The following is a 26,078-nucleotide window of genomic DNA, read 5'->3' on the forward strand; positions in this document are numbered from 1 at the left end:
TATGACAGATGTTCCAACTTAGAAAAATCTCTTGCTGATGCAACCATCAGCAAGAGATTTTTTTGCCTCGACCATAGGTGGTCGAAGCAAAGAACTTTTCAGACCACCCTCGTATATAGGGAATTTGAAATAAGTGATCACCATTCAGTTTTCTTCTTCAAGTCATCTCCTAGGAGGAGTTTGGCAACTATGTCACGGAACCTTTTTCGTTCTTTTGCTGCTCTGGAACATTTATGGAAATTCAAGCCAGTCCAGTCCTTAATGTCTTCAAACCACATTCTACTGGGTCTACCTCTCCCTCTTTTTCCATCCAATTTCCCTTCTGATATTAATTTCTGAATGCCTTCTTGTCTAGTTAGATGTCCAAAATATTTAAGTTTTCACTCTTTAATTATTTTCATTTTTGATTTCTTTAAAACATCTTCGTTTTTCATTTTCTCTGTCCATGGTATTTTCAACATTCTTCTGATGGTCCACATTTTGAAAGCTTCTAATTTTTTCTCTGCTTCTTTATTTAGAGTCCAAGTTTCATTGTTGTAGAGAAGTCTTGACCATATATAGCATTTTATTAATCTTTTTCTTGTGTCTATATTAATGTCTCTGGATGTTAGAACAGTTTTCATATCAGTAAAGGCGTTTCTTGCTATCTCTATTCTTCTTTTTATTTCTTTAAGGGAATTTCCTTTGTCTGTAAACATTTGTCCCAAATATATAAAAGACTGAACCTGTTTTTTGTTAACAGTTATGTTCAGTCTTGACCATATATAGCATTTTATTAATCTTTTTCTTGTGTCTATATTAATGTCTCTGGATGTTAGAACAGTTTTCATATCAGTAAAGGCGTTTCTTGCTATCTCTATTCTTCTTTTTATTTCTTTAAGGGAATTTCCTTTGTCTGTAAACATTTGTCCCAAATATATAAAAGACTGAACCTGTTTTTTGTTAACAGTTATGTTCAGTTTCTTATTTATTGGTTCTATTGATATAATCATGCACTTTGTTTTCTTTAGGTTAATAATTAGTCTCATGTCTAAGCTTCTGTTGTAAATTTCTGTGATTAAGTTTTGAAGATCATCTTCAGATTCAGCTATAAGAACTGTGTCATCTGCATACCTGAAGTTGTTGAAGTTCCTACCTCCGACTTTTACACCCTTCAGTTCTGAAATATTTTTAAAAACTTGCTCACTATATATATTGTACAGTAAGGGTGATAAGAGACATCCTTGCCTTACTCCTTTTTTGATTTCAAAGTTGCCAGAATATGTATTTTTATATCTTATTGAGGCCATTTGATTCCAGTATATATTTGTAATTATATGTAGATCTTGTCCTTTTAACCTATTATTTTGTAGGATATGTATTAATTTCTTGTGATCTATTGAATCAAATGCTTTGGTGTAATCAATAAAACAAAGATATATGCTTTTCTGGCTGTCAAGGCTTCTTTCACATAATGTTTTCAAACTGAAGATTCCTTCTCTTGTGCCTTTGTCTTTTTGAAAACCTGATTGAGTGTTTTCTATTTTTTTTTTCTGACAAAGTGCCTTTTATTCTTTCTAGGATTATTCTCAGTAGTAATTTTGTAACATGGCTTGTTAAACTTATTAGTCTATATTCTGTACATTCAAAAGTTCTTGGAATTTTGGGAATAGTGATAAAGATGGATTTCCTTAGATCATCAGGGATGTATCATGAATCATAGATGTTATTAAAAATAACCTTTAGGTCATTAAGTGTGTTTTCATCTACTTTCTTTAACAATTCAATAGGGATCTGATCAGGGCCTGGTGTTTTATCTGTTTTCATTTGACTTGGAGCGTATTCTATTTCTTCATATGTAATTGGTTCACCATCCATATTTTGTATATCTGGTGCATCTGTGTGATCAGAGTCAAACAGTTCTTTTCCATATTCTTTCCATCTTTTTATGATATCTTGTGTCTCTAGTAGAGCATTTTTCCATTTTGATCTTTTATACAAGGATTATGGTTGAAATTTTTCTTTTTATTTGTCAGAGCTTGGATTGATTTATGCATTTCTTTACTATTGTGTTTCCTGTCCAGTTCCTCTATTTCTTTACATTTTTCATTTAGCCACTTGTCTTTAGTCTTCCTGCATTCTTTTTTTATAATTTTACTGAGTATTCTATACTGTTGTGTACTTTTCTTTTTTCGTCTTTCATTCATAAGTTCTAGTATTGATTCAGTCATCCAGGGTTTTTCTTATTGTATTTAATTTTTGGGATAACGTCGTTAGCCATCTTATATATTGCACTTCTAAAATTTGACCACCTGTTTTCAATTTCCTCTGTGTTACAAAGTATATTGTCTTCTGTTTTATATCTGCATGATCTAATTTCTGAGTTAAACACCATTATGTTGTCAGGTATATTCAGAGCTGTGAACTCAAGTCTTTCAGTATGATTGTTTTTAGAAATATTTTTTAGTTTAATTTTTAAAGTAGAGACAACAGGGTTATGGTCTGAACCTATATCAGCACCTAGGTATGTTTTTATGTTGGTTATATTATTTTTGTATCTATTATTTATCATTATGAAATCTATTTGGTTTCTTATAGAGTTATCTGGGTTTGTCCAAGTATACAGTCTGCGCTTTGGATGTTGAAAGAAAGTATTCATTATACGCAAGTTGTTTTGAATGCAGAATTGTATCAATCTCTCACCTCTTTCATTTCTGTCGCCTAGTCCAAATTTTCCAACAACTGGATTTTCTTCCCCTTCTCCAACCTTTGCATTCAAGTCACCCATCAATATGAGTATCTCATTTGATTTTACATATTCTACAGATTTTTGTAAGTTATTATAAAAATCTTCTATTTCTTCATCATTGTGAGTCATCGTAGGGTAAACCTGGATAATTATGATGTTAAAAGGCTTTGCGGCTAATTTAATAAGTATTATTCTTTCGTTTATGGGCCATAGTCCCATTACACATTTAAAGATGTCTTTCTTAATCATGAAACCCACTCCATATTCATGCTTCTCTCCACCAGAATATACAAATGTAAATCCATCTTTCTCTAGTTTTCCCATGTTAGGCCATCTTGTTTCACTAATTCCCATCACATCAATTTTAAGTCTTTTTATTTCCTGTATAAGGTTGTCAAAATTCCCTAGTTTATATAATGTTCTCACGTTCCAAGTTTCAAGCCTCTGTTTCTTGTTTTCAACTTGTTTTCATTCAGTTTTAAATAGGATAAAAAGGAATATCGTACTGAAAAGAAGAAGAAAAAAAAAAAAAAAAAATATATATATATATATATATATATATATATAAACATTTTAAAAAGAATCAAATTTGAGCAGCTTTCAGAAGCAAACTGTACACTGAATTTACTCGAATATAACTTGCCCTTGCATATAACTCACAGCAGCCACTATGCTGCAGATGCAAGAAAAACAAGTAGTTTAAATTGTACATATTTGGTCTGATGTATTAAAATAAAGAACTTTTATTATTAAAAGACCAGAAGATAAATGATAAAATATACAAAGAGCCAACAAGTTTCACTAGCCATTGTCTAGCATTTTCAAGGCTGAACTGGTGTGAAAACAAATGCATTAAGTTATATTTCAAACATACACTTTAGTCACTGTTAGGCCGTTTACATTTGATCATTCTGTTTGAAGGCATGCATGTGTTCGAAAGCTTCAGTCAGATTCCGGTACATGACCACGTGTTGTGTAGTTTTTTGCATGTTGTAATTCTGTCGAACTGAGAGAGATGATGAGATTTTTCCATATGTCTTTAAGAATGATACCCTGATTTCTATTTAAATTATTGCCTGTGCATAGTACCACAGCTGCTTCTTTTAAAGTTCTGTATCTGTAGTCATTCTCGATGTAAGGCATAGAACTGTTTTTCCAATCTATAACGTGATTTGATGTTGAGAAATGATGAGCTAAACCAGATGTGATGATTCTATTATGATTGACATCTCCCACATGTTCCTTCTGTCTTATTTCAAAACTTCTAGAAGTCTGACCAATGTAAGAAAGGCCACACATGCATGGAATTTCATATACTCCAGGACATTTGAAGAAAGGTACCTCATCTTTAGGTGATCTTAAGATTTGTCTGATCATGGTAGTTGGTTTAAAAACCACACGGTGCCCCAATATGTGTCCACAGCGGTCATTCCCTATATTAATTCAGTTTCCACAAAATTGGCGAGAATGTTAAAAGCTCATAACATCAGAGTGGTTACAACAACTGCCAGCTTGCCTTTGTCATTGAGTTGCATGATCTTTTCTTATTACTGCGCCAATCATATGCATGTCTTAATAGCTGCTATCTCTACCGGCCTGCCATTGCTGTCCATTTCGTGCTCTGCTTTCACTTCTCATTAGTCATTCATGAAGGATTGTTCATTATATATCTCAAGTCTTGTAAATTACTGGTAATTTTTGCTTCTAATATAGAGAAACATTCAAGTTACAGTGTTGGTTTTAAACTCAAAGTTATGATAAATTCAAAGTTCCTATGATTCTGAAATGATATTATAATGAATACCAAGGATTTAATTATAAACGTCAATTTAGTTTTTGACTGAAAAAGTTTAGTTTCTGAAACTCCCTGCATATATCTTGCACCGTGATTTTTTAATTTTAATTTTTGGGGAAATATGAGAGTTATATTTGAGTAAATATGGTATACCAATATTCTTCAAGAGAAAAATGTTGGTTTGAAAACAAGAACAAAGCTTTGGAGACTCAGTAATGGACTGAAAAAAAATAATGAATGATTCAGCCAAGGAGGCACAGGATGAAGTTGCATGCAAAGATAAAAAAAAAATACAAACTTCATTGTGGACTCAAGATAAAGAGGCAGTCATGGAAAAGAAGAAATCATATTGAAAGTTTCTAGCAAGTCAGTATGAAACCTGAATACAAAGATGATATAGATATCTGAAGTGATTACTTGGAAAGTTTGCTAAATGAAATAAGTGACAAAATGGTGGTAGGAAACATTCAAGGGGAATGCAATGGAATATATTATACTTGTCAAAAAATTATATTCTTGTCTTAATCATTTATAAAGTTTGCAAGTATCTTAATAACTAGTCTACTTGTATATATGACTGCTGACTTTCACATTAAATGCCTCAGAATCCCATAAATGCAAAAACATTACATGAAGGATCACTATCCAGACCATTTCTGACCTTTATTGAGGTCTCATAAGTAGCCAGACTCAGAAAGTTATCAAGATTAAGTCAATGCAGGAGTCATATTTTCTATATACAAACAGAATGGTGTATTGCTATATTATTCTATTAAAACCATATAATCAACAGTTTCTATATATAAATGGACTAGTTGTGAAAATACTTCACACACATTTGTCTGGTTCTAAACAATACTTCATTCTACTAACCTTCAATTGTGAACAGTTTTAAATACACTATATTACTATACCTGAACCACCTGGAACCCATTTCACACCGATCCACCATAGACCAAACATAGTCGAATGATGATAGCAATGTAAGAAAGTTAACTGGTTATTTTTCTTACGAAGGATGAAGAAAACTGTGTCAGAAAATTCGATCAGCTTGGAGATGTAGTACCACCAAAGGGCTTTGGCAATCTAAAGTGAAAAAAAAAAATGTCTAATGCTCATGTATTAAGTGAATTAATTTCTTTATGGCACAAACTACGTTTCATTAAATTTTTTTTTTTTACACAAAATTAACGAGTCTTTTAATTATCATTTATTAATGATATCAGTTCATGAAATTAATCCATTATGTTGCATAGATTTCTATGCCAATTATATTCCCCTACTGTAGATATATTCCTCTGTTTATCAGAACAGTACTGTAATGATGCAGCTGACTCTTATAATTGTAAACCCTGTAGGCCCACAGAACAATTTGCTAATAATTTATTTCAAACTAGCATTATACTTAGATGGCTCTGGTCAGGATGTTTCAGAAGTATGGTATAGGGAGTGAGTAACTGAATTTTTATAATGGTGGTAACTATTAATTTCTATTGAGTATTGCTGGTTTATCTGTCTCAGATAAACCCTAAACCAGCATTCATTGCTCTGTCTCAGAGCCAGTACCTCCAAGATACGTCCCAGCTGTACCAGGAAAATAACCATGCAATCTACCATCAGAATAAACCTGAATGATACTGTAATGATTCAGTTGACTCTTATAATTGTAAACCCTGTAGGTCCGCAGAACAATTTGCTAATAATTTATTTCAAACTAGCATTATACTTAGATGGCTCTGGTCAGGATGTTTCAGAAGTATGGTATAGGGAGTGAGTAAGTGAATTTTTATAATGGTGGTAACTATTAATTTCTATTGAGTATTGCTGAAGATGGGCCGAGCTTCCTGAACTTGTACGCTCAGTATCTCTGAGATGGTACAGGAAGCCTTAAAACTCATCAAGAATGACAAGGCTGCAGGAGTGGAGGGTTTCCTTCCTGAGTTTCTTAAACACCTCAGCCAACAAGGCTGCCCAGTTCTCAAAAATAATAACTGGAGAATTACCGAAACTATGGCGGGAAGGCAAATACTTGCTGTGCCGAAAACCAGAGAAAGATCCAAATAATGTCAGGAATCTATGACCTGTCTCCTTGCTTTGCTCCACCTTTAAGCTCTTTGAAAGAATTCTCCTTAAAAGAAATTCACCATTCATCGAAAGAGCACTCCCGATTGAACAAGCTGGCTTCAGGCCGGGAAGAAGTTGCTGTGACCAGGTGACAACACACACTGAAGCAGGCCTCCAGAAGAAACTTGCATCCAGAGGTCACTTTCACTCACTAACATCAGCATACGACATAGCCTGGACCAGGGATCTCCTCCTAAAACTAGGCAATATTATAAAGTGCAAAAAACTTTCCAGCTTTTCAAATCCATTCTCTCCAACAGAAAGTTCTGGGTCCATATTGGTGGAAAAAAGAGCAGGCCCAGATTCCTCCACAACGGTCTCTCACAAGGCTCTGTGTTAGCTCCTATACTCTTCAACATATCCAACATACCAGCTCAAGCAAATACATGTATGCCGATGATCTAGCGATCCTACACCAGTCTACCTCCTTTGCCATGGAAACAACTTCGAACATGGACCTAAACATCCTGCAGTACTTCAAGCAGTGGTACCTGAAGCCAAATCCATCAAAAACTGTCCATAGCATTCCACCTAAATAATGCAGAGGAAAATCAACACCTCAACTTCTCTTTCTGTGGCAAGGTAGAACATGAGCCTCACCAGAAATACCTTGGAGTGAGCCTGGACAGAAGCCTATAAAAGGCACATCACCACTCTGTCTAACAAAACTAAAATGAGAAATATCATTTCAAGGCTTGCTGGAACAACCTGGGGTTGTGGGGGCAGAAGTCCTGAGGTCATCTGCACTAGCGCTTGCATTCTCTGCAGCAGAATACTGTGCCCCCATCTGGGAAAGAAGTGCACACACTAAGATTATAGATACCCAGCTAAACTCTACCATACGCACAATTACTGGGACACTGAGAAGCACCCCTCTCCCTTGGCTGCCTGTCCTATCCAACATTCTCTATCAAATATATGGAGAAGACAATCCTGAATTACAGAATTTAATAAAGAATGAGCAACCGGATCCTGCCCCTACACCGGACTCTCAAAAATCCACCTAGTCTTCGCCTAAAATCAAGAAACCCTGTGCTCTGCAGTTTGGTTTTTGCTCTTACTAAGAAGATTTGGTCATCTGTCAACAGGATCAAAACTAACCAGGACAGATGTGGCAACCTACTACACAAATGGAAACTGTCAGACCAACCTTACTGTGACTGTTCCCCCATACCCCCAGACGATCACTCATATCATGAATGACTGCCCAAGGTGCCAATTTCATAGTAACTTCCAAGACATCCACAAGGTGAAGGATGAGGCCCTGGATTGGCTTTCTGGGCCGGACATTAACCTATAGCTGCATTATATTCTTTTCGCTATAAGAAAAAAATAAAAATAAATAAAAACTACTAAGCAGCACGAAATGCATAGTTCCTTACAGTATGTGCAGTGTGGCTGTGATTTTAAATAGAGATACAGACTAAACGTATACAAGATATTTTTATATTTCTAGTCCTTTCATCATATAGTTTGTTGTTAATGACAGAGTAATAAACTGCCATATTATGAAATATATATATTATCTGAAACAAAAAGTAAATAAAAGAAAAACATTCATGTACGCAGTAAATAGTTACTACCAATTTTTCTTCTTCTTAAACCATTTGGTTCTGTCCACTGCTGGACGACAGTCTCCTCCCATGGTTTTCCAGACCACTCGGTTTTCTGCCTCTCCCATCCATCTCACTCCTGCAACTTGTTCCAGTTCATCCCTCCACCTTCTCGGTCTTCCTCTTTGTCTTGCTCCATCTATTGGTATCTACTCTGTTGTTTTTCTAGTCCATCTTCCGTCATTGCATCTGGCAATATGGCCAGACCATCTCCACTAGCCTGTTTAATGTATTTTACAATATCAGTGACACCTGTTTGAGATCTTATTCAGATATTTGCCTTCCTATCTCTTAATGCCTATGATGTATGTAAGGGAAAGGGGGGGGGGGGGGTAGTAAAAGAAATGCCAGACTTTTTGTTGTTTTTTTTTTGCTAATATTTCTTGCCTTAGATGACTCAAATGAGCAAAGCTAATAATAATGGCAAATATCTGTTGGATTTCTGCTCAGGACATGGACTGGTTATTACTAACACCATGTTCCAACATAAACATGTGCACAAATTCACATGGAGAGAAGAGGCTAGGAATAAGAAAAGTCTCATTGACTATGTTATTGTTGATAGTGATGTTTTCTCCCTGGTGTAGGACACCAGAGTGTACAGAGGATTTGAAATTGGAAGTGATCACTATTTAGTCTTGAGCAGGATAAAATTGAATTTCATATTGAAAAGAATAACATGTAAGAAAGTTTTAAAGCGAATAAAAGTTGAGCAGCTCTCAGATGTGAACTGTAGACTAAAATACACAAGATTATTGAAAAGAAAATGAAAGAGTTTGAGAACAGGAATCAAACCTTAGAGATTCAGTGGCAAACTCTGAAGAAAACATTGATTGATTCTGCCAGAGAGGCATGTGGTGAGGTTGTGTGCAAGGATAAAAAAATCAGAACTCCCTGGTGGACACAGGAAGTTAAAGAGGCAGTGGAGGAAAAGAAGAAAGCATATCAAAAGTTCCTGGCAAATAAGTCAGCTTTTACTCTTACAGAATACAGAGACAAATGTAAGAAAGCTAAACAGTGTGTAAAACTAGCTAAACAAAAGTCATAGGAGGACTTTGGCAAGAATATAGAAAATAAATATCAAGAAGGTGGCAAAATATTCTGGAGGTTGTTGAAGAAGCTTAGGAATGGAGGAAAGAGTGCTGTAAAAGGAGTTAGAGATGATAAAGGTGACATGAAAACAGGAGAAAAAGATATCCTTGAAGTATGGAGTAATTACTTTGAAAAACTGCTAAATGAAACAAGCAGTGATGACAGCACAGTGATAAAAAACATTGACCAGGCATGCAGTCAGGAATACATATCCATACTTGAAGTAGAAAAAGCCATCAAAGGCTTGAAATATGGAAAGGCAGCAGGAGTAGATGATATTCGACCAGAAATGCTGAAGTATGGTGGTATAAAAGTCTTACAGTGGCTGCACTGCATAGTTCAGAAAGCCTGGACAGAGGGACGAATTCCCGATGATTGGAGTAGAGCGCTCATAGTACCCATATATAAAAAGGGAAATAAAACTGAATGTGAAAATTACAGAGGTATTTCCATACTGAGTATTCCTGGCAAGATCCATGCAAGTATACTCGAGAAACAGTTGAGAAGAATTGTGGAAGAAAAGCTTGGTGAAGAACAAGCTGGATTCAGGCCAAATAGAGGCTATCAAGATCAGATCTTCACTTTACGACAAATAGTCTCGAAAGCATGGGAATATAACAAAGATCTGTATTTAAGTTTTGTCGATTTGGAAAAGGCATATGACAAGGTGCCAAGAGAGAAGCTATTCAATATGCTGCAGTTATATGGTGTCAATGGGGCATTATATCAAGCAATACTTAGTCTTTATTTGAGTTGTAAGTCAACAGTTAGAATTGAAGGAAGTACAGGAAGATGGTTTAATGTTAAATCTGGTGTGAGACAAGGATGTACATTATCCCCTCTGTTATTCATTATCTATATGGATCACATTATGAAGGAAAGTGGTATTAAACCTGATATCAAAATTGGAGATGTTAATGTCAGCTCTTTGCTTTATGAGGATGATGTTATACTTCTAAATAAATCCGCTACAAGTCTGCAAGATTCTCTGACTAAATTGAATAGCTGTTGTAATAGATATGGTATGAAGGTCAGCAATAAAAAGACAATGAAAATAGGCAGAATCATTGAAAATGTCAACTGTGTTGTGAATGGAGAACCTGCAGAACAAGTAAAACACTTCAGCTACTTAGGCACAATTTTTACTGAAGATGGTAAATTAAATATAGAAATAGACAACAGAATCAGCAAAGTTGATATGGTGGGAAATCAATTGAATAAATTCATATGGAATAAGAGAGAAATTAGTCGGAACACTAAATTAGCTGTATACAAGACAGTGTTCAAACCAGTTTTAACTTATGGATCTGAGAGCTGGGTCAGAAGTAAAACACTTGACCAAAGACTAGAGACCGCAGATATGAGAGTCTTGAGAAAGATTAGAGGCGTGAACAGATGGCATCAATGGCAATATCATATTAAAAATGAGGATATTAGGAAAGAACTTGACATTGTCAGCATCCAGGAATGCATTAGCAGAGCTAATCTCAGGTGGTATGGTCACTTAAATAGAATGGGAGAGGAAAGATTAGCAAAACAAGTGTTCTCTGCTAGGGTGGCAGGAAAACGACCCAGAGGAAGACCAAGATATAGGTGGATTGATACAGTACAAAGTACCTTAGACGATAGAAATATAAGATCTGATAATGTTGGAGTCTTGACAAGTAACAGACTGATTTGGAGGAAAATTGTAGATAGGAAGTTAGTAATGATGTAATTTTTTCATGTAGTACTGTCATATCCTGTACACCCCTTGAGGGTACATGGCAGGAATTTGATGATGATGGTTAGATGACTCAATTTTTTATTCTGAAAATATTAAAGATAATTGCTTTTGTGGAACAATTATTTGATAAAATTATCACAAAGGCAGTTAAAAGTCCACTATTTCTTCTAAATTATGCCTTGTTTATTGTTTACTTAAATCTCTTAACAGAATGCTTACAGTTTTTGCACTTGTACAGTTTTGATTTACAGAAAAGCAAGTCCACATTTATAATAATATATAATGCTATCTACGTTACTTGCAGCTAAGTCCTCCTCCCAATTCCCAAGATTCATCCATCAAGAATTGAAACAGTTATGCAAATTGTGTACTAGCATAGCTCTCTGCACAACATGCACATTCAATTATGCATGCTGTTCTTATGACTATTTTTGATGTTGGGAATTACAGCGAGAAAATAATCTTATGCACTGTCTTTTTTTAAAAGAAAGAAAGGAGCATTATAAATAATATTTGGTTATGAAATGATCACTCAATGAAAAAGAAAATACCACATATTTTTCTTATTATTATTCAGTATTTTCTTGCAGTACAAGAAATCACTGCACATTTTAAAACAAAAGTAGCTATACTTTCACTACTATTTTACAATAAAAACACAAGTACACACTCCCCAAGTGATCTACATTTTCAATTGTTTTGTGAATGGTTTGAAGATAAATATAATCTGAAATATGTGCAGGCTAGATAGGCAACCCTCCTCAAAAAAAGTTGAACACCTATGTAACACATATGGTCCATTTTTTTTTTTTTTTTTTTTTTTTAAATTCAAACCATTCATTCTTTCCAAGATAATTGCATCAGCTAATTTATAATGTTTTGAGAATAAAACTGAAGCCAATGATTATTATAAATTAAGAAAAAATGTAATTTCTGTAAATAATGTAACGTAATGGCAAAAATATTGTACATCAGTATTGGTATCAATACAGAAATATTGGTATTTCTCTTTAGGATGTCTGCTAATCAACTGAATGATTGAAAACAAAACTAAATATTGCTGATGTATACTTTACTATTGCTTGGAGCCCTTTACTGTAATTCCTTGGGAAGTGTTCTTTCTCAATAGCAGCAAGAATAATCTAACAAGTTTTCAGCCTTTTCCTTAAACAGAGAGGATTATGATCTAGTAATCCAAAGATGTAGCTTATTTCAGAAATGGCAACCAGTAGAAGTAGTAATATTCAAACTTTCTTTAAGGGAAAAAAAAAAACTAATGCTCCTGAACTTTCTTTTTACGGCATAAATATGAACAATTTTCATATGGTGAAAATATAATATGAAATGCTAGCCTGGTTGGCTGAGTGGGTTACCCACCTCTCCAATCAACAGGTTATGAATTTGAATCCCACTAGAGGTATGAATGTTTGTGAAAACCTGTTCTGGATGAGTTTGTATAGGTCCAGAATAGATTGATATTAAAAGCACCTACTTCCACAGACAATATGCATTATTTCTTTTGTTGAAACAGTAAAATGAAGTAATAGATTTTGTATACTCTATGAAAACTTTCAAACAAGAAGAAATTTAGAAGTAGTTATTTATAATTCAGTTCTTGGAGTGAATAGGGGTAGGGAGGAGGATGCAATTGGGAATCTTCAAAATGAGCATCAGTCTGTATTCGATATGTTTCATTCATTTTTGTCATATCCTATCTACAATTGAGCATTGGATTTTATTGGAATGAGGAGCATCCAAAAAAAAAAAAAAAAAAAATGTTTTTCTTAATATCCCCCCCCACACACACACACACAAAAGGCAGAAGAGCCTATAAGCAAAACAAATGTCATATGTGGGTAGGATCAGGAATAGAGTATTCTACTGATATTCTTCTTGAACTGTTGGAGATTTAAAATTTTTAGTTTAAATAACTTTTGAAATGCTTCAGGAGGAAGGCTGTTCCACAGAATTGAGGCAAAAGGAAGGAAAAATGACTGGGAGTATGCAGTTCAACTCTAAAGGGATTTTGAGTAGCTCGAGTTCCTGTAGGTCTGGCTGAAATAGGAGGCATAATGGATGCAAGTTCTGCTAAACAGTGGCCATAGAAATATCTGTAGAAGAGATAAAATGCAGAAACTGATATTCTATGAGAAAGTGGCTGAAGAGTATGTAAAAGAAGTGTCATTAATCAACTGGACTGCCCTTTTCAGAACAAGAATTTCTAGGGAGATCTTAGGTGCACCACCCCAAACATGAGAGCAGCATTCCAATGTTGGTCAGATCTGGAATTTATTCAGAGTAGCTGACTTTTCAGCAGAGAAGTACCATCTTAAGCAGAAAAGAATGCCATGTTTTTTGGAAGTTGATGATGCTACAGAAGTGATATGATTGTGCTAGGAAAGGTAGACTGGAAAGAGTCGGTCCAAGAAAGATAGATTTGGTCTTGACTGTTCAGCTGAGCATTATCAAAAATATGTGAAGATCTGAGATCTTTTTATTTTTATGAGAAAACAAGCAAAACTGCATTTTGAAAGCACTGAAGTTGACTAGGTTGCTTTCACCCAAATCAAGGATACTGTGGAGATCAGCATTCAGGCCACTTATTACAGATTTTGAAGCTTGATATGTTTGTGCACTGCAAAACTTGTCACGAGTAGGATGAGTGGAGTGTATATCATTATCATCAGCAAAATTATAAATAGGATTTGCAGTCAAATAGGGCAGAGCTTGTTTATATAAATCAGGAAGAAGGTAGGTGAAATAACAGAACCCTAAGGAGAAAAGTCTGAGGAGAGAACACCATCCACAATTACACATGGGAATCGATCTGAAAGAAAACTGGTGATCCATTTACCCAAGGAAAAAGAGAGTCCGAATTATGGTAACTTCTTGAGCAGCCATTAATGCCAAATCCTATCAAAAGCTTTGGAGATGTCAAGAGCAATGACACAAGTTCCTCCAAATCTTTTCATGGAATGGATCCAAAAGTGAGTAACATAGGCCAGGAGTTCTCCTGTGGATCTAGATTGGCAAAATCCATACTGGTGGTCACTAATTAGATAGCACTGATTTGAAAATCAGTCCTTCATCAGAAATTCATTATCTATATGGATCACATTATGAAGGAAAGTGGTATTAAATCTGATATCAAAATTGAAGACGTTAATCTCAGCTATTTGCTTTATGCAGGTGTTATACTTGTAAATAAATCTGCTACAAGTCTGCAAGATTCCCTGACTAAATTGAATAACTGTTGTAAATGATATGAAGCTCAGCATTGACCACCTTACTGGCCATTAAAGATCAAATAGGCACCCACAAAAGCTTCTTATCCAGAATTTCAATGTAATATCAATGGCATTGCAATTTTAATATGCACTTCGCATCCATGGAAATGTGGACGTATATATACGCCCTGGCCGGTAGCATGGTTAAAAAGACAAAGACAATGAAAATAGGCAGAAACATTTGAAAATATCAACTGCATTGTGAATGCAGAACCTATAGAGCAAGTAAAACATTTCAGCTACTTAGGCACGATTTTTAGTGAAGATGGTAAATTAAATATGGAAATAGACAACAGAATCAACAAAGCAGGTATGGTAGGAAGTCAACTGAATAAATTTATATAGAATAAGAGAGAAATTAGCCAAAACACTAAATTAGCTGTATACAAGACAGTGTTCAAACTAGTTTTAACTTATGGATCTGAGAGCTGGGTCAGAAGTAAAACACTTGACCAAAGACTAGGGACCGCAGATATGAGTCCTGAGAAAGATTAGGGGCACGAACAGATGGCATCAATGGAAATATCATATTAAAAACGAGGATATTAGGAAAGAACTTGACATTGTCAGCATCCAGAAATGCATTAGCAGAGCTAATCTCAAGATGATATGGTCACTTAAACAGAATGGGAGAGGAAAGATTAGCAATATGGTAAAAAATGCATGAGGAGATAGGAATATAAGATCTGGTAATGTTGGAGTCTTGAGAGGTAACAGACTGATTTGGAGGAAAATTGTAGATAGGAAGTTAGTAATGATGTACATTTTTTCATGTAGCACTATCATATCCTGTACACCCCCTTGAGGATATATACCAGGAATTTGATGATGATGATTTGAAAATTGATACTTAAGTGGAAGACACAAATATATATACTAAATAATTACTGATGTCACTTATGTAAAATTTGTTTATTTATAGATTTTCAGCTATGTTCCCATAACCATTTTCAATACACTACAGGAAGAAGATAACACAAAGGGAGAACAATTGAAAGTGCATGATATTATATGGGCAAATGATTGCAGAAGAATAACTCCATCTGAATTAATATATATCAAGAAATAAATTAAAGTACAATAAATTAAATAGTAAAATATTTTACATTTAAATAGTTAATTGCAATTTATGACACACACATGAATAGTGAGTATTGGTTAGGCTGACGTCCCAAAATTGAGGTTAGGATTATGAATGTATGCTTCACAACTTTCTTTATACAGTCTTTCCAGAATAAAATATCTTTTGTGTAGAACTTTGGTATTATTCCACTGGAATGTGTTTTCTAGATAAGGCATGGCTTGCTAAACCAGATTTATTGTGCCCTTTAAGTGAAATATATTCTTGATGTTCTTCGAGATGAATTTGTACAGAACGACCAATCTTGCCATAATAACATAAGCCCCAAAAACAGGGGATTCTGAAAACTCTGGGATAAGAAAGAGAAGGCTACTTGTCTTTTGGAGAGATGAGGAAGGTTTTTAGTTTATGAACTGGATGGAAAGAAATTTGAAAATTAATCTGAAGTCTTGCTACTTTTAACATATGGAAGACAAATTCTTGAAACTTCTTGATGACCATTTAAGATGAAGGCCATAATTGATTGTTTTTGTATTATAACCATTAGAAATAAAGGTATGCCTGTGACAGTAGACAGTTCCATTTTCAGAAGAGAATCAGTCGAACATATTTTGCGAGCTCTGTCAACTAAAGATTTGACTACACTGTATTCCTGGCAAGAGTGATGATGTGAGTTTGAATCAATGTATTTGACAGTACAAGTTGGTTTCTATATACACTGAGAACTGCAGACTGCTATTTGGTTGACGTGGAATGAGAATGTCCAGAAATGGAAGGATGGTTGTTATCTTCTACTTCTAGGGTTTAGTAAGCCATGACTTATCTATAAACACAGAATTCAGTGAAATAATACCAATGTTCTAAACAAAAGCTATTTTCAACTGGAAAGACTGTAGAAATTAAGCTCTGAAGCACACATTCACAATCCTAACCTTAACAAAAACAACTGCTTTAAACTCTCTCAAGTTTGGGAAGTTATCCTAACCAATACTTGCCATTTTATTTATTTTATTTAATTTCTTGATATCTATTAATGTAAATGGACTTATTCTCCTACAAGTCATCACTGCATATGATATCATGTGCTTTCAATTTATCTATTTGTAGTTATCTTCCTGTAGTGTATTGAAAATGGCTATGAAACATAGCAAAAATTCTATAAATAAATTCTACAAATTCTATGTAGGAGTTGGAAGAGAAGAATGAAGCCAAGACATCAGCCTTTAGGTGATGTTGCAATGCTACCATTACCATTAGAGTGAGATAAAGAAGGTAACACAGATGGACAAAAGTTGTGCCCAACAGCTTTGGCAAGGAACCAGAAGGTGCAACTACCCGTGGCATACGCAGCGAGTTTTCTACATTTATCCTTGCTGAATTTATCCTTTGCCCCTTTTAATGGTGGTTTTACAAGCATTGCAGGCAATTGTGTAGGCTGTGAAGAAAGCTGTTTTTTTTTTGGTCTCAAGTTACTTACAAAAGGCTATATGCTTTTCTTGAACAGCCCTAGCACACTTCTTGGAGAACCATGATTTAGATATAGGATTGCAATTTTGAACAGAGTGAGGAAAGAAAGTTTCCATTCCAATATGGGTTATTTCTTGGTCACAAGGTGTCACAACAGGAATCTGGATCTGAAGAATGAAAACAGTAGTCCTGACTATGGAAAGGAGCAGTAAAAGTCACATAAATCCTCTCACTTAGCATTGTTGTAATGCCAGGCACGTGAGATTGTGAATGGCTGAAGGAAGGATGTCCCACCAGAAACAAAACGTGCATGAGATTGTGGTCTGAATTACCAAGAGGAGTACTAAAGAGAGTATCTGGAAGGAGAACTAGTTAAGAGATCCAGAGTGTTGGATGAGTGAAGACAATTGTTTTCACTGGAACAACAGAATGCAGAAATGCACTGCATTCTGTTTTCCACCATAAGCACCTCCCTTATGGTGGAAGGAGTCATACAGGGTGTAGTTTGTATGTAATTAAGATGAGCTGTGGTTGATTTAGTAGAAATTTGGAGTTCAGTCAGAAACAAAACATCAGTTTTGGATGACTGAAGATGACGATGCACATCATTGGTGATATGCCATGAAAGTTCGTAAAACGAATATGAAACTTATTTAAGTTAAGGGATATTATATCCCATATTGTTTCTTAGCCGAATAAGAAACTCAAAGAGTTTCATGCCGAATATAGAAACTATATAAAGTTCTGCGATTCCAAGCGTAAGCAAATACCTGGATAGTGCAGCAACTGGCCCTTGAAGGTAGTGCATGCTGAGGCAACTCATAGAAAGGGTGGAGCAAGCTCCGATCACTATTCTTGATATTTACCCATAATGTGAACTTAACTCCAAGGAGCTGTATTATTGTTCAAATTTATGAGAGAAGGTCACTACCCAGACTGGTTTCGACCTTTTTTGAGGTCTCATCAGTGAGTAGGTAGACCAAGTTAATACCAAGTTTGTAGCGAACAGAACTTGCATCCCTTCTATGAGAATTGCCAAGAAGTGTCCTATTAAATTACTAATTATAATGAAGAGCCAAAGGCCTCAATTCGTTTCATTCATTTGGCTCTTCATTATAATTAGTAATTTAATAGGACACCTCTTGGCAATTCTCATAGAAGGGATGTAAGTTCTGTTCGCTACAAACTTGGTCTACCTACTCACTGATGAGACCTCAAAAAAGGTCGAAACCGGTCTGGGTAGTGACCTTCTCTCATAATGTTAAACAATAATACAGCTCCTAGGAGTTAAGTTTAGTGATTGGAGCTTGCTCCACCCTTTCTATGAGTTGCCTCAGCTTGCACTACCTTCAAGGGCCAGTTGCTGCACTATAATTTGTTCATAAAAACAGAAAAACTCATTTCTAAAATTGAAGCATGATGACACATATAATGGTATTTTGCAAAGAAAGAAAAAAAAAGTTAATGTTTATTTCAATAAATGTTATCTGAAAACACTGTTATTTATATTTAACAATGATTTTCAATAAAAGCATTTGAAAATAGAACAAAAATAATTTCTGCAACATTGTCAGCAAAATAAAATAACATAAATTGTCTTCTTCCATTGCAATGATTTGAAAAATAAACGATGGCAAATTTATTATTATTAAATAAATTCGTTGCTTAAGACTGATCTCTTCACATTTCAGAATATATTATTCATTTTCACACATGAAATTCATTTTCATCTTTGGAAAGAGACACATTAAACAAATTGAACAGGAAATTAAAACCTTGAAGGACAACGACAGAAAATCAAAGTAAAAGAGCATACTTTTTTTAGCACAAAGTGTTAAAAGTATACTCTTTCACTTTGATTTTACTCCACTGCTGTTACTCCCTTAATGGTATTAACAGTAGTGGAGGATAATTAGATAAAAGACAGAACGTCGCTCATGTTTTGATCCATGGAAAATCCTAAGATGCATTTTTTCATCCTGAGTAATTAATCCACTTTGGCCGGTTGGGAGGTTAAGTATATAATTCATCAGAAACAAAGTGCGGGGCTTTTCCAAACAGATTTTCCAAACTGGACAATGGATTTATTTGTGTCTATAGTCCCACAAAAGGTTCTACTAAGGTAGAGGTGGAGGATTTTTTTGAGAAAGCAACTGACACAATGAAAAAGGAAAAGTTGGTCCTTGTTGATGATCGAAATAGCAGAGTAGGAAATGATTGTCAGACATACAAAAATATTTTGGGAAAATTTGGAGAAAAGAGCAAAGCTAATAATAATGGCAAATACCTGTTGGATTTCTGGTCAGGACTGGTTATTACTAACACAATGTTCCAACATAAAAATGTGCACAAATTCACATGGGGAGAAGAGGCAAGGAATAAGAAAAGTCTCATTGACTATGTTATTGTTGATAGTGAAGTTTTCTCCCTGGAGTGTACAGAGGATTTGAAAAGGATTTGGAAGTGATCACTATTTAGTCTTGAGCAGGATAAAATTGAATTTCATACTGAAAAGAATAACATGTAAGAAAGTTTTATAGCGAATAAAAGTTAAACAGCTCTCAGATGGGAACTGTAGACTAAAATACACAAAGATTATTGAAGAAAAAATGAAAGAGTTTGAGAACAGGAACGAAACCTGTGGAGATTCAGTGGCAAGTCTTGAAAACCCTGATTGATTCAGCCAGAGAGGCATGTGGTGAGGTTGTCTGCAAGAATAGAAAAATTAGAACTCCATGGTGGACATAGGAAGTTAAAGAGGCAGTGAAGGAAAAAAGAAAGCTATCAAAAGTTCCTGGCAAATAAGTCAGTTTGTGCTCTTAGAAAATACAGAGACAAATGCAAGAAAGCTAAACACCGTGTAAAACTAGCTAAACAAAAGTCATGGGAAGACTTTGGTAAGAACGTATAAAATAAATATCAAGAAGGTGGCAAGATATTCTTGGTAAGTGTAATGATATTCATATATTCATATGATATTCAAGATATTCATGGTAAGTGTAATGCAATCAGGATGCAAATCTTCCCTGATTCTTCTCCTTACGTATTTTATGCCATCCCCACCAAAGAGGGAGATTTTGGTCTCATCACTCCAAATAACACTGTTCCATTGTTCCACTGTCCAGCTAAAATGGGTTTTAGCCCAGTTTAATCTTTTCAACCTTTGAGAGATAAAAATGGCTTTTTTCGTGGAATTCTAGCATTTAGACCAAATTCCTGCAGTCTGCGCCGAACAGTCCTTGCACTCATCTTCACATTGTATTGCGTCATTTCATCTTGTATACACCCAGATGATTTTCTTCTGTCACGAAGGCACAGTCTCTCAATTCTTCTATCATCACTTGCTGTTGTGCACCTTTTCCTGCCTTTACCAGTCTGGTTTTGATTCTAGTAGTAAGACTTATACGTTGGTTAGACATAACTGGTAATTAATTTACGGAATTAACAACGCATATAAAGTATATTAATCCTGAAGATGGCAATGTGACATTGCCGAAATATAGAAGTGATTCATTAAAGTTATCTTTAATTAATATACTTTATATGCGTTGTTAATTCCGTAAATTAATTACCAGTTCAGTCTGGTTTTGTAGGGAGTGAGTCTCCTTATACCTCTTCAAAAATTTAGAAATGCCACCTTTGATTAAGTTTCCACCAATTTTTCTTCTAATTTCTTCATAACTGTAGCCTTGTTCACTTAATAGTACTATTTTACATCGCTTTCTGGGTGACCAGTCAACTCTTTGCACCATTTCTTTAATTTTATTGTGTTTTACAAGCTAACTAAATGAAAGAACACAAAAAAAAAAAAAAAAACTTGATAGCAATCACATAACACTGATAAATTTCCTCCTCTCAGCTCCAATACATGACATCAATAGCTGAATCCTACTTTGTCCTTATTGGCTCATTGCCAAAACAAGATGACACCTCATTGGTTCTCTAAACACTCATGCTCATTGATTACATTCAAATGAAGGAAAGCTACCTCATATCAACCTAAGCAAGTTGTGCTTCTTTTTTCTAATTGTTTGACTATAACTTTTCATAGAATACAGATAATTGAATAAACTTTGTTGCATTAATTTCTTGGTTAAATCATCTTTCCATTGATATATAATTTTATGGTATTACACCAAAAAAAAAATGATGTTATGAGCCATCAAACCTCAAAAATACACTTTTTCCAAAAGGTTTCCACAATTTTGGCCACTAGTTATAGTTTAATGTTAAATCTGGTGTCAGACAAGGATGTACATTAACAGAGAGGTCTGTTATTCATTATCTATATGGATCACATTATGAAAGAAATTGGTATTAAACCTGATATCAAAATTGGAGATGTTAATTAATGTCAGTTCTTTGCTTATGCAGACAATGTTATACTTTTAAATAAATCCGCTACAAGTCTGCAAGATTCCCTGACTAAATTGAATAACTGTTGTAATAAATTTGATATGAAAATCACCAATAACAAGACAAAGACAATAAAAATAGGCAGAAACATTGAAAATGTCAACTGTGTTGTGAATGGAGAATCTATAGAACAAGTAAAACATTTCAGCTACTCAGACACGATTTTTAGTGAAGACGATAAATTAAATATGGAAATAGACAACAGAATCAACACACCTGGTATGGTAGGAAGTCAAATGAATAAATTCATATGGAATAAGAGAGAAATTAGTCAAAACACTAAATTAGCTGTATACAAGACAGTGTTCAAACCAATTTTAACTTACGGATCTGGGTTAGAAGTAAAACACTTGACCAAAGACTAGAAGCCGCAGATATGATAGTCCTGAGAAAGATTACGGACATGAACAGATGGCATCAATGGAAATATCATATGAAAAACGAGGATGTTAGAAAAGAACTTGACAATGTCAGCATCCAGGAATGCATTAGCAGAGCTAATCTCAGGTTACTTGAACAGAATGGGAGAGGAAAGATTAGCAAAACAAGTGTTCTCTGGCAGGTTGGCAGGTAAAAGACCCAGAGAAAGACCAAGATATAGGTGGATTGATATGGTAAAAAGTGCCTTAGAAAATAGAAATATACGATCTGATAATGTTGGAGTCTTAACAGGTAACAGACTGATTTGGAGGAAAATTGTAGATAGGAATTAGTAATTATGTAAATTTTTCATGTAGTACTATCATATCCTGTACACCCCTTGAGGGCACATGGCAGGAATTTGATAATGACTTACTCCATTCAGCTTTCTTTTTTGTAAAAAAGTATTAAAATTAATTTATTATTTCATTGCATACCTCATCATATCTCCTGGTAGCTCATTTTTCCTGAGCCTTTTTTTTTCCCTTCAGATGCTTTGTCTTCATAACCTGTCCCTCAAATCAGTATATCTATTTTTGTCTCTGTGGTTGGTGGAGCTATTTCCTTCAATTCATCAATTGATCTCCTTTGATTCTACCTCTCCCTGTCTTATATAATCAAGCAGTATTTCTCTCCCCTATTTCTTTTTCTTTCTATTTCTTTCTCTCTCCCTCTCCTATTTCTTCTGTGCCCATCAAGATTTCATTAATTTTGTCCCCTATGGTTCACTGCTTTGAACTCCATTTTTTGTTGATGTTTCTGATCATCTTAGATGTTTCCTGTTCTAAATTCACATTAGTATTTAGTAACATCCTACCACTACTTTGCCTTGTCTTTTCTATTTCCTTCTTTACTTATTAGCATTTTACTCCATACAATTCTTCCACCTTCCAGAGAAATATCTGTCCTAATCTTTAATGCTTTTTTTTGTAAATTACTTTCAATGTGTCTCTTGTGATATCCACTCTTTGGATTCTCTGTCTCTGAGACTGATTGTTCCACTGTCCTTTTGATTGCAGAAACCAATTTGAAATTTCATTTTTCCAGTTTTTTTGCAATGGTTTTCAATTCTTCTTTAAGTTCTTTCCTGTATGCTTTTCCTATGATTTCCTCATGTAGTTTCCTTATATCTCTCTTTTTGATTTTGAAATTTTGGCCTCTCTCATCATTTGAGCTTCATCTTAACATTGGCAATTGACATAGCTAAGCATTTCCAATCAGATTTTATTATGTTTAATTAAATTAATCTGATATAGCTGGTGAAATACTGATTATCACTCATAACCAAGTTGAAAAACTTTCAATACTCATGGTGTTGTTTGGAGAAGAAACCATCTAAAGGTAATTTATTTAGTCATTACATTCTTAGATTACATTTCACCCTGGTCACTAGGGTTTCTTTTTTGGTACAAATATAAAAGCTATACATGTGTACACAAGCCTATCAGCAGAAAGACAAACACAGATTGAATGCAAAAAAAAAAGGTGGTATCAAAGTCCTAACTGGGGCCCTCTGTGGATGCAGCAAAGGGGTCTTACTTGTTCAACTAAGGTTTTGAGATAAGTTTCCCATATTTCTGGGAAATATAGGAAACTGGAATTTCTGGAACCTGTTATAACAGCAGGTTCCAGAAATTCTCTCACTCTCAGATTTGTACAACTCTTGTTAATATGACCCAGGCATGTGTGTCATCCTTAGAAAGCAGCCTATGCCACAGACACCATATTGAACTGCAAACAGCTTGATAGTGGCTGTTCTTCCAGTTTGTCATCCAGGAATAGTGTGAACCAAAATGACCTAGATGCAAAGGATGGCAACAAATATTTTGTGATCAAGTTTTTTTTTTTTTTTTTTTTTCGGGAGGGGGGGGAAGTCTTTTGATTCTGTAAAGGAAAAACAATTGGCTAAGACGTATATGATTTCTGAACAAGTGATTCTAGCTCTGTTTACTCATTCATCATATCATCCCTCTTAGCAGTATGTATCATGTTTTAAGAACCTTAGTAAATAGAGCTACAAGTATGGATGCACTACCAGTCTTGATAGATAGCTTTTCTGTAAACGGAAAAGGATAAGGACTGGCTGGACAGCAAGGTAACCAGTGTCAAGGAAGTGCAGACAATTATCATTTGCTTTTTTAATAGTATAATTGATATTAGACAACAGTCTTCCCATGACATTTGTTTAGCTCCATTTACACACTGCTTTACTTTGTTACAATTTTTGCAGTATGCTCTCAGAGGACATGCTAACTTATTTGCTAGGAACTTTCAATATGCTTTCTTCTTTCTCTGACTCCCTAACTTTCTATTCTTGCAAACAACTTTGCCACATGTCCTTCTGGCTGAATCAATTCATGTTTTCTACAGAGTCTGCCAGTGAGTCTCCAAGCTTTGGTTCTTGTTTGTGTATATGAGTGCTTTTAAATTTTTTGTACACTTTTCTTTTCAATTTGATATTCAATTCCATCCTACTCAAACTTAAATGACCATTTCTTATTTCAAATCCTCGGTATATTCTTGTTTCCTGGACCAGCATTAAGATAAAGCTATCAACAATAACACAGTCAATGAAACTTTTCTTATTTCTTGTGTTTTCTCTCCATATGAACTTGTGCACATCTTTATTTTGGAACATATGATTATTCTGTGTCATGAATAGAAATCCAGCACAGATACTTATCATTATTAACTTTGCATTGTTTTCTAAATTTTCCCAAAGCATCTCTATTTCTGACATTCATTTCCTACACCGATGTTCAGATATCCAAGGACCACCTTTTCCTTCATGTCGGCTACCTTCTCTAATGACTCAAAAATTTCCTCCACTTCTTCTGTGAGATCACATACACAAATACGTCTCACTGTCTAATTCCCCAACTGAATGTCTGTCCACACCACACCATTTGATACAGTCTGCTATTCAAGAAGATTATCTTCATGTTTAGTGCTGAATACTATAACTACTCCTTCCTTTCTTGAATGTAACATCCTATAGTTGTTATTTAGAACAATTTTAAGTTCTTTTTATTCTTTGTTTCAGTAGCACATTACATTATATTGACATGGTACTTCTCTAATTCTTCTGCCATTTCCCTAATGATGATGGTGTATATCTTGAATTCTGCTGATGTCGAGTTGGAATTTGTTCACATATCTACTTTTCCACTATTTGCCCTGGTTTCCCTAATGAAAACAGCAGGAGCAAATTCACACACACACCCACAGCCAGCATGTCATTTCATCTTCTTGTACCATCATCTTTTTGGCTTAAGCCAATATAGAATAAAATTCAGTTGGTAAATCTTAAACTGCCCAGCCCATTTTCATTCATTCTGTATCCAGTAGATACCTACTAACAGGATGAACCACAAAAAGGATGAGGATCAGACATAAGGTCTGAAGTCTGATTAGTTTTCTGCATTCCTTAAAAAGGTATGTGGAAATCACCTTTCAGTAAAGGTTAACTTTTCAAATAACCATGAGCAATATACAAAGCCTCTATTTAAGTTGTAAATCAACTGTTAGAATTCAAGCTAGTACAGGAGATGATTTTAAAAAATCAGATGTAAACAAGGATGCACACTATCTACTGTTATTCAAATATAGTCAACATTATGAAGGAAAGCAGTATTAAACTGCAGATATTATACTAAATAAATACAGTACAAGTCTGCAGATTCCTTAAATCGAATTAATAATTGTTGTAAAAATTTGGCATGAAAATCAGCAATAAAAGTCAAAATTAAAAAACAGACAAGAACATTGACAACATCAGGTATATCCTGAATACAGAACCTATAGAAAAAAAAAAAACATTTCAACTAAATAATAATATTTTTTGGTTTACCGATCAAGTGTTGATCAATTTCATTAACTGAACCAACTAGTTTCACCACACTTATCTGTTGGCATCTTCAGGGCTTACATAGAGGTTTAACCAATCTCACAATTATGTATAACTGCAAACTGACAAGAATAACTGTAAAACACTGACTAGAATAATTACAAATAAAATAGTATCGAACGTGAGTGAAACACGTATCGCGTGTACAAGATCAGCTAGCTGTTGCTGAGGAACTTTCTGTAGTTTGTATTAAAGTTCATTTCTTCTGTTTTTAAGGTTCTGATTAGGGTTTTCCATATCTCTGGGAAGTATTAGGCCTTGATTTCTGTTAAGGTTGACAGTAGAATGGGCGACTGTGGCTGCCTCTTTGAAAATTCTTGAATGGTAATCTTCCTCTATGTAAGGGGAACAGCTTTTGTCCCACTCAATGACATGGTTAGTTGTAGAGAAATGAGACGATAGGCCAGAAATGTCCTGTCTGT

General features: G+C 34.7%; 1 protein-coding gene across 6 annotated transcripts in view; it reads right to left on the minus strand.

Moving 5' to 3' along the window:
• LOC150095405 (very long chain fatty acid elongase 4-like) overlaps positions 1 to 26,078 on the minus strand; it is a 230,630-nt gene that overhangs the window by 44,679 nt on the left and 159,873 nt on the right. For all 6 annotated transcript variants that reach the window (XM_090409967.1, XM_090409968.1, XM_090409971.1 and 3 more), the window contains one exon: positions 5,438 to 5,609. In XM_090409967.1, coding sequence (XP_090266093.1) covers positions 5,438 to 5,609 — 172 coding nt within the window. The remainder of the gene's footprint in view (positions 1 to 5,437; positions 5,610 to 26,078) is intronic.

Source organism: Typopeltis vanoorti, chromosome 20 (genome assembly GCF_054136105.1).
Source record: "Typopeltis vanoorti isolate ZY-2024b chromosome 20, IOZ_Tvanoo_1.0, whole genome shotgun sequence".
NCBI lineage: Eukaryota > Metazoa > Arthropoda > Arachnida > Uropygi > Thelyphonidae > Typopeltis > Typopeltis vanoorti.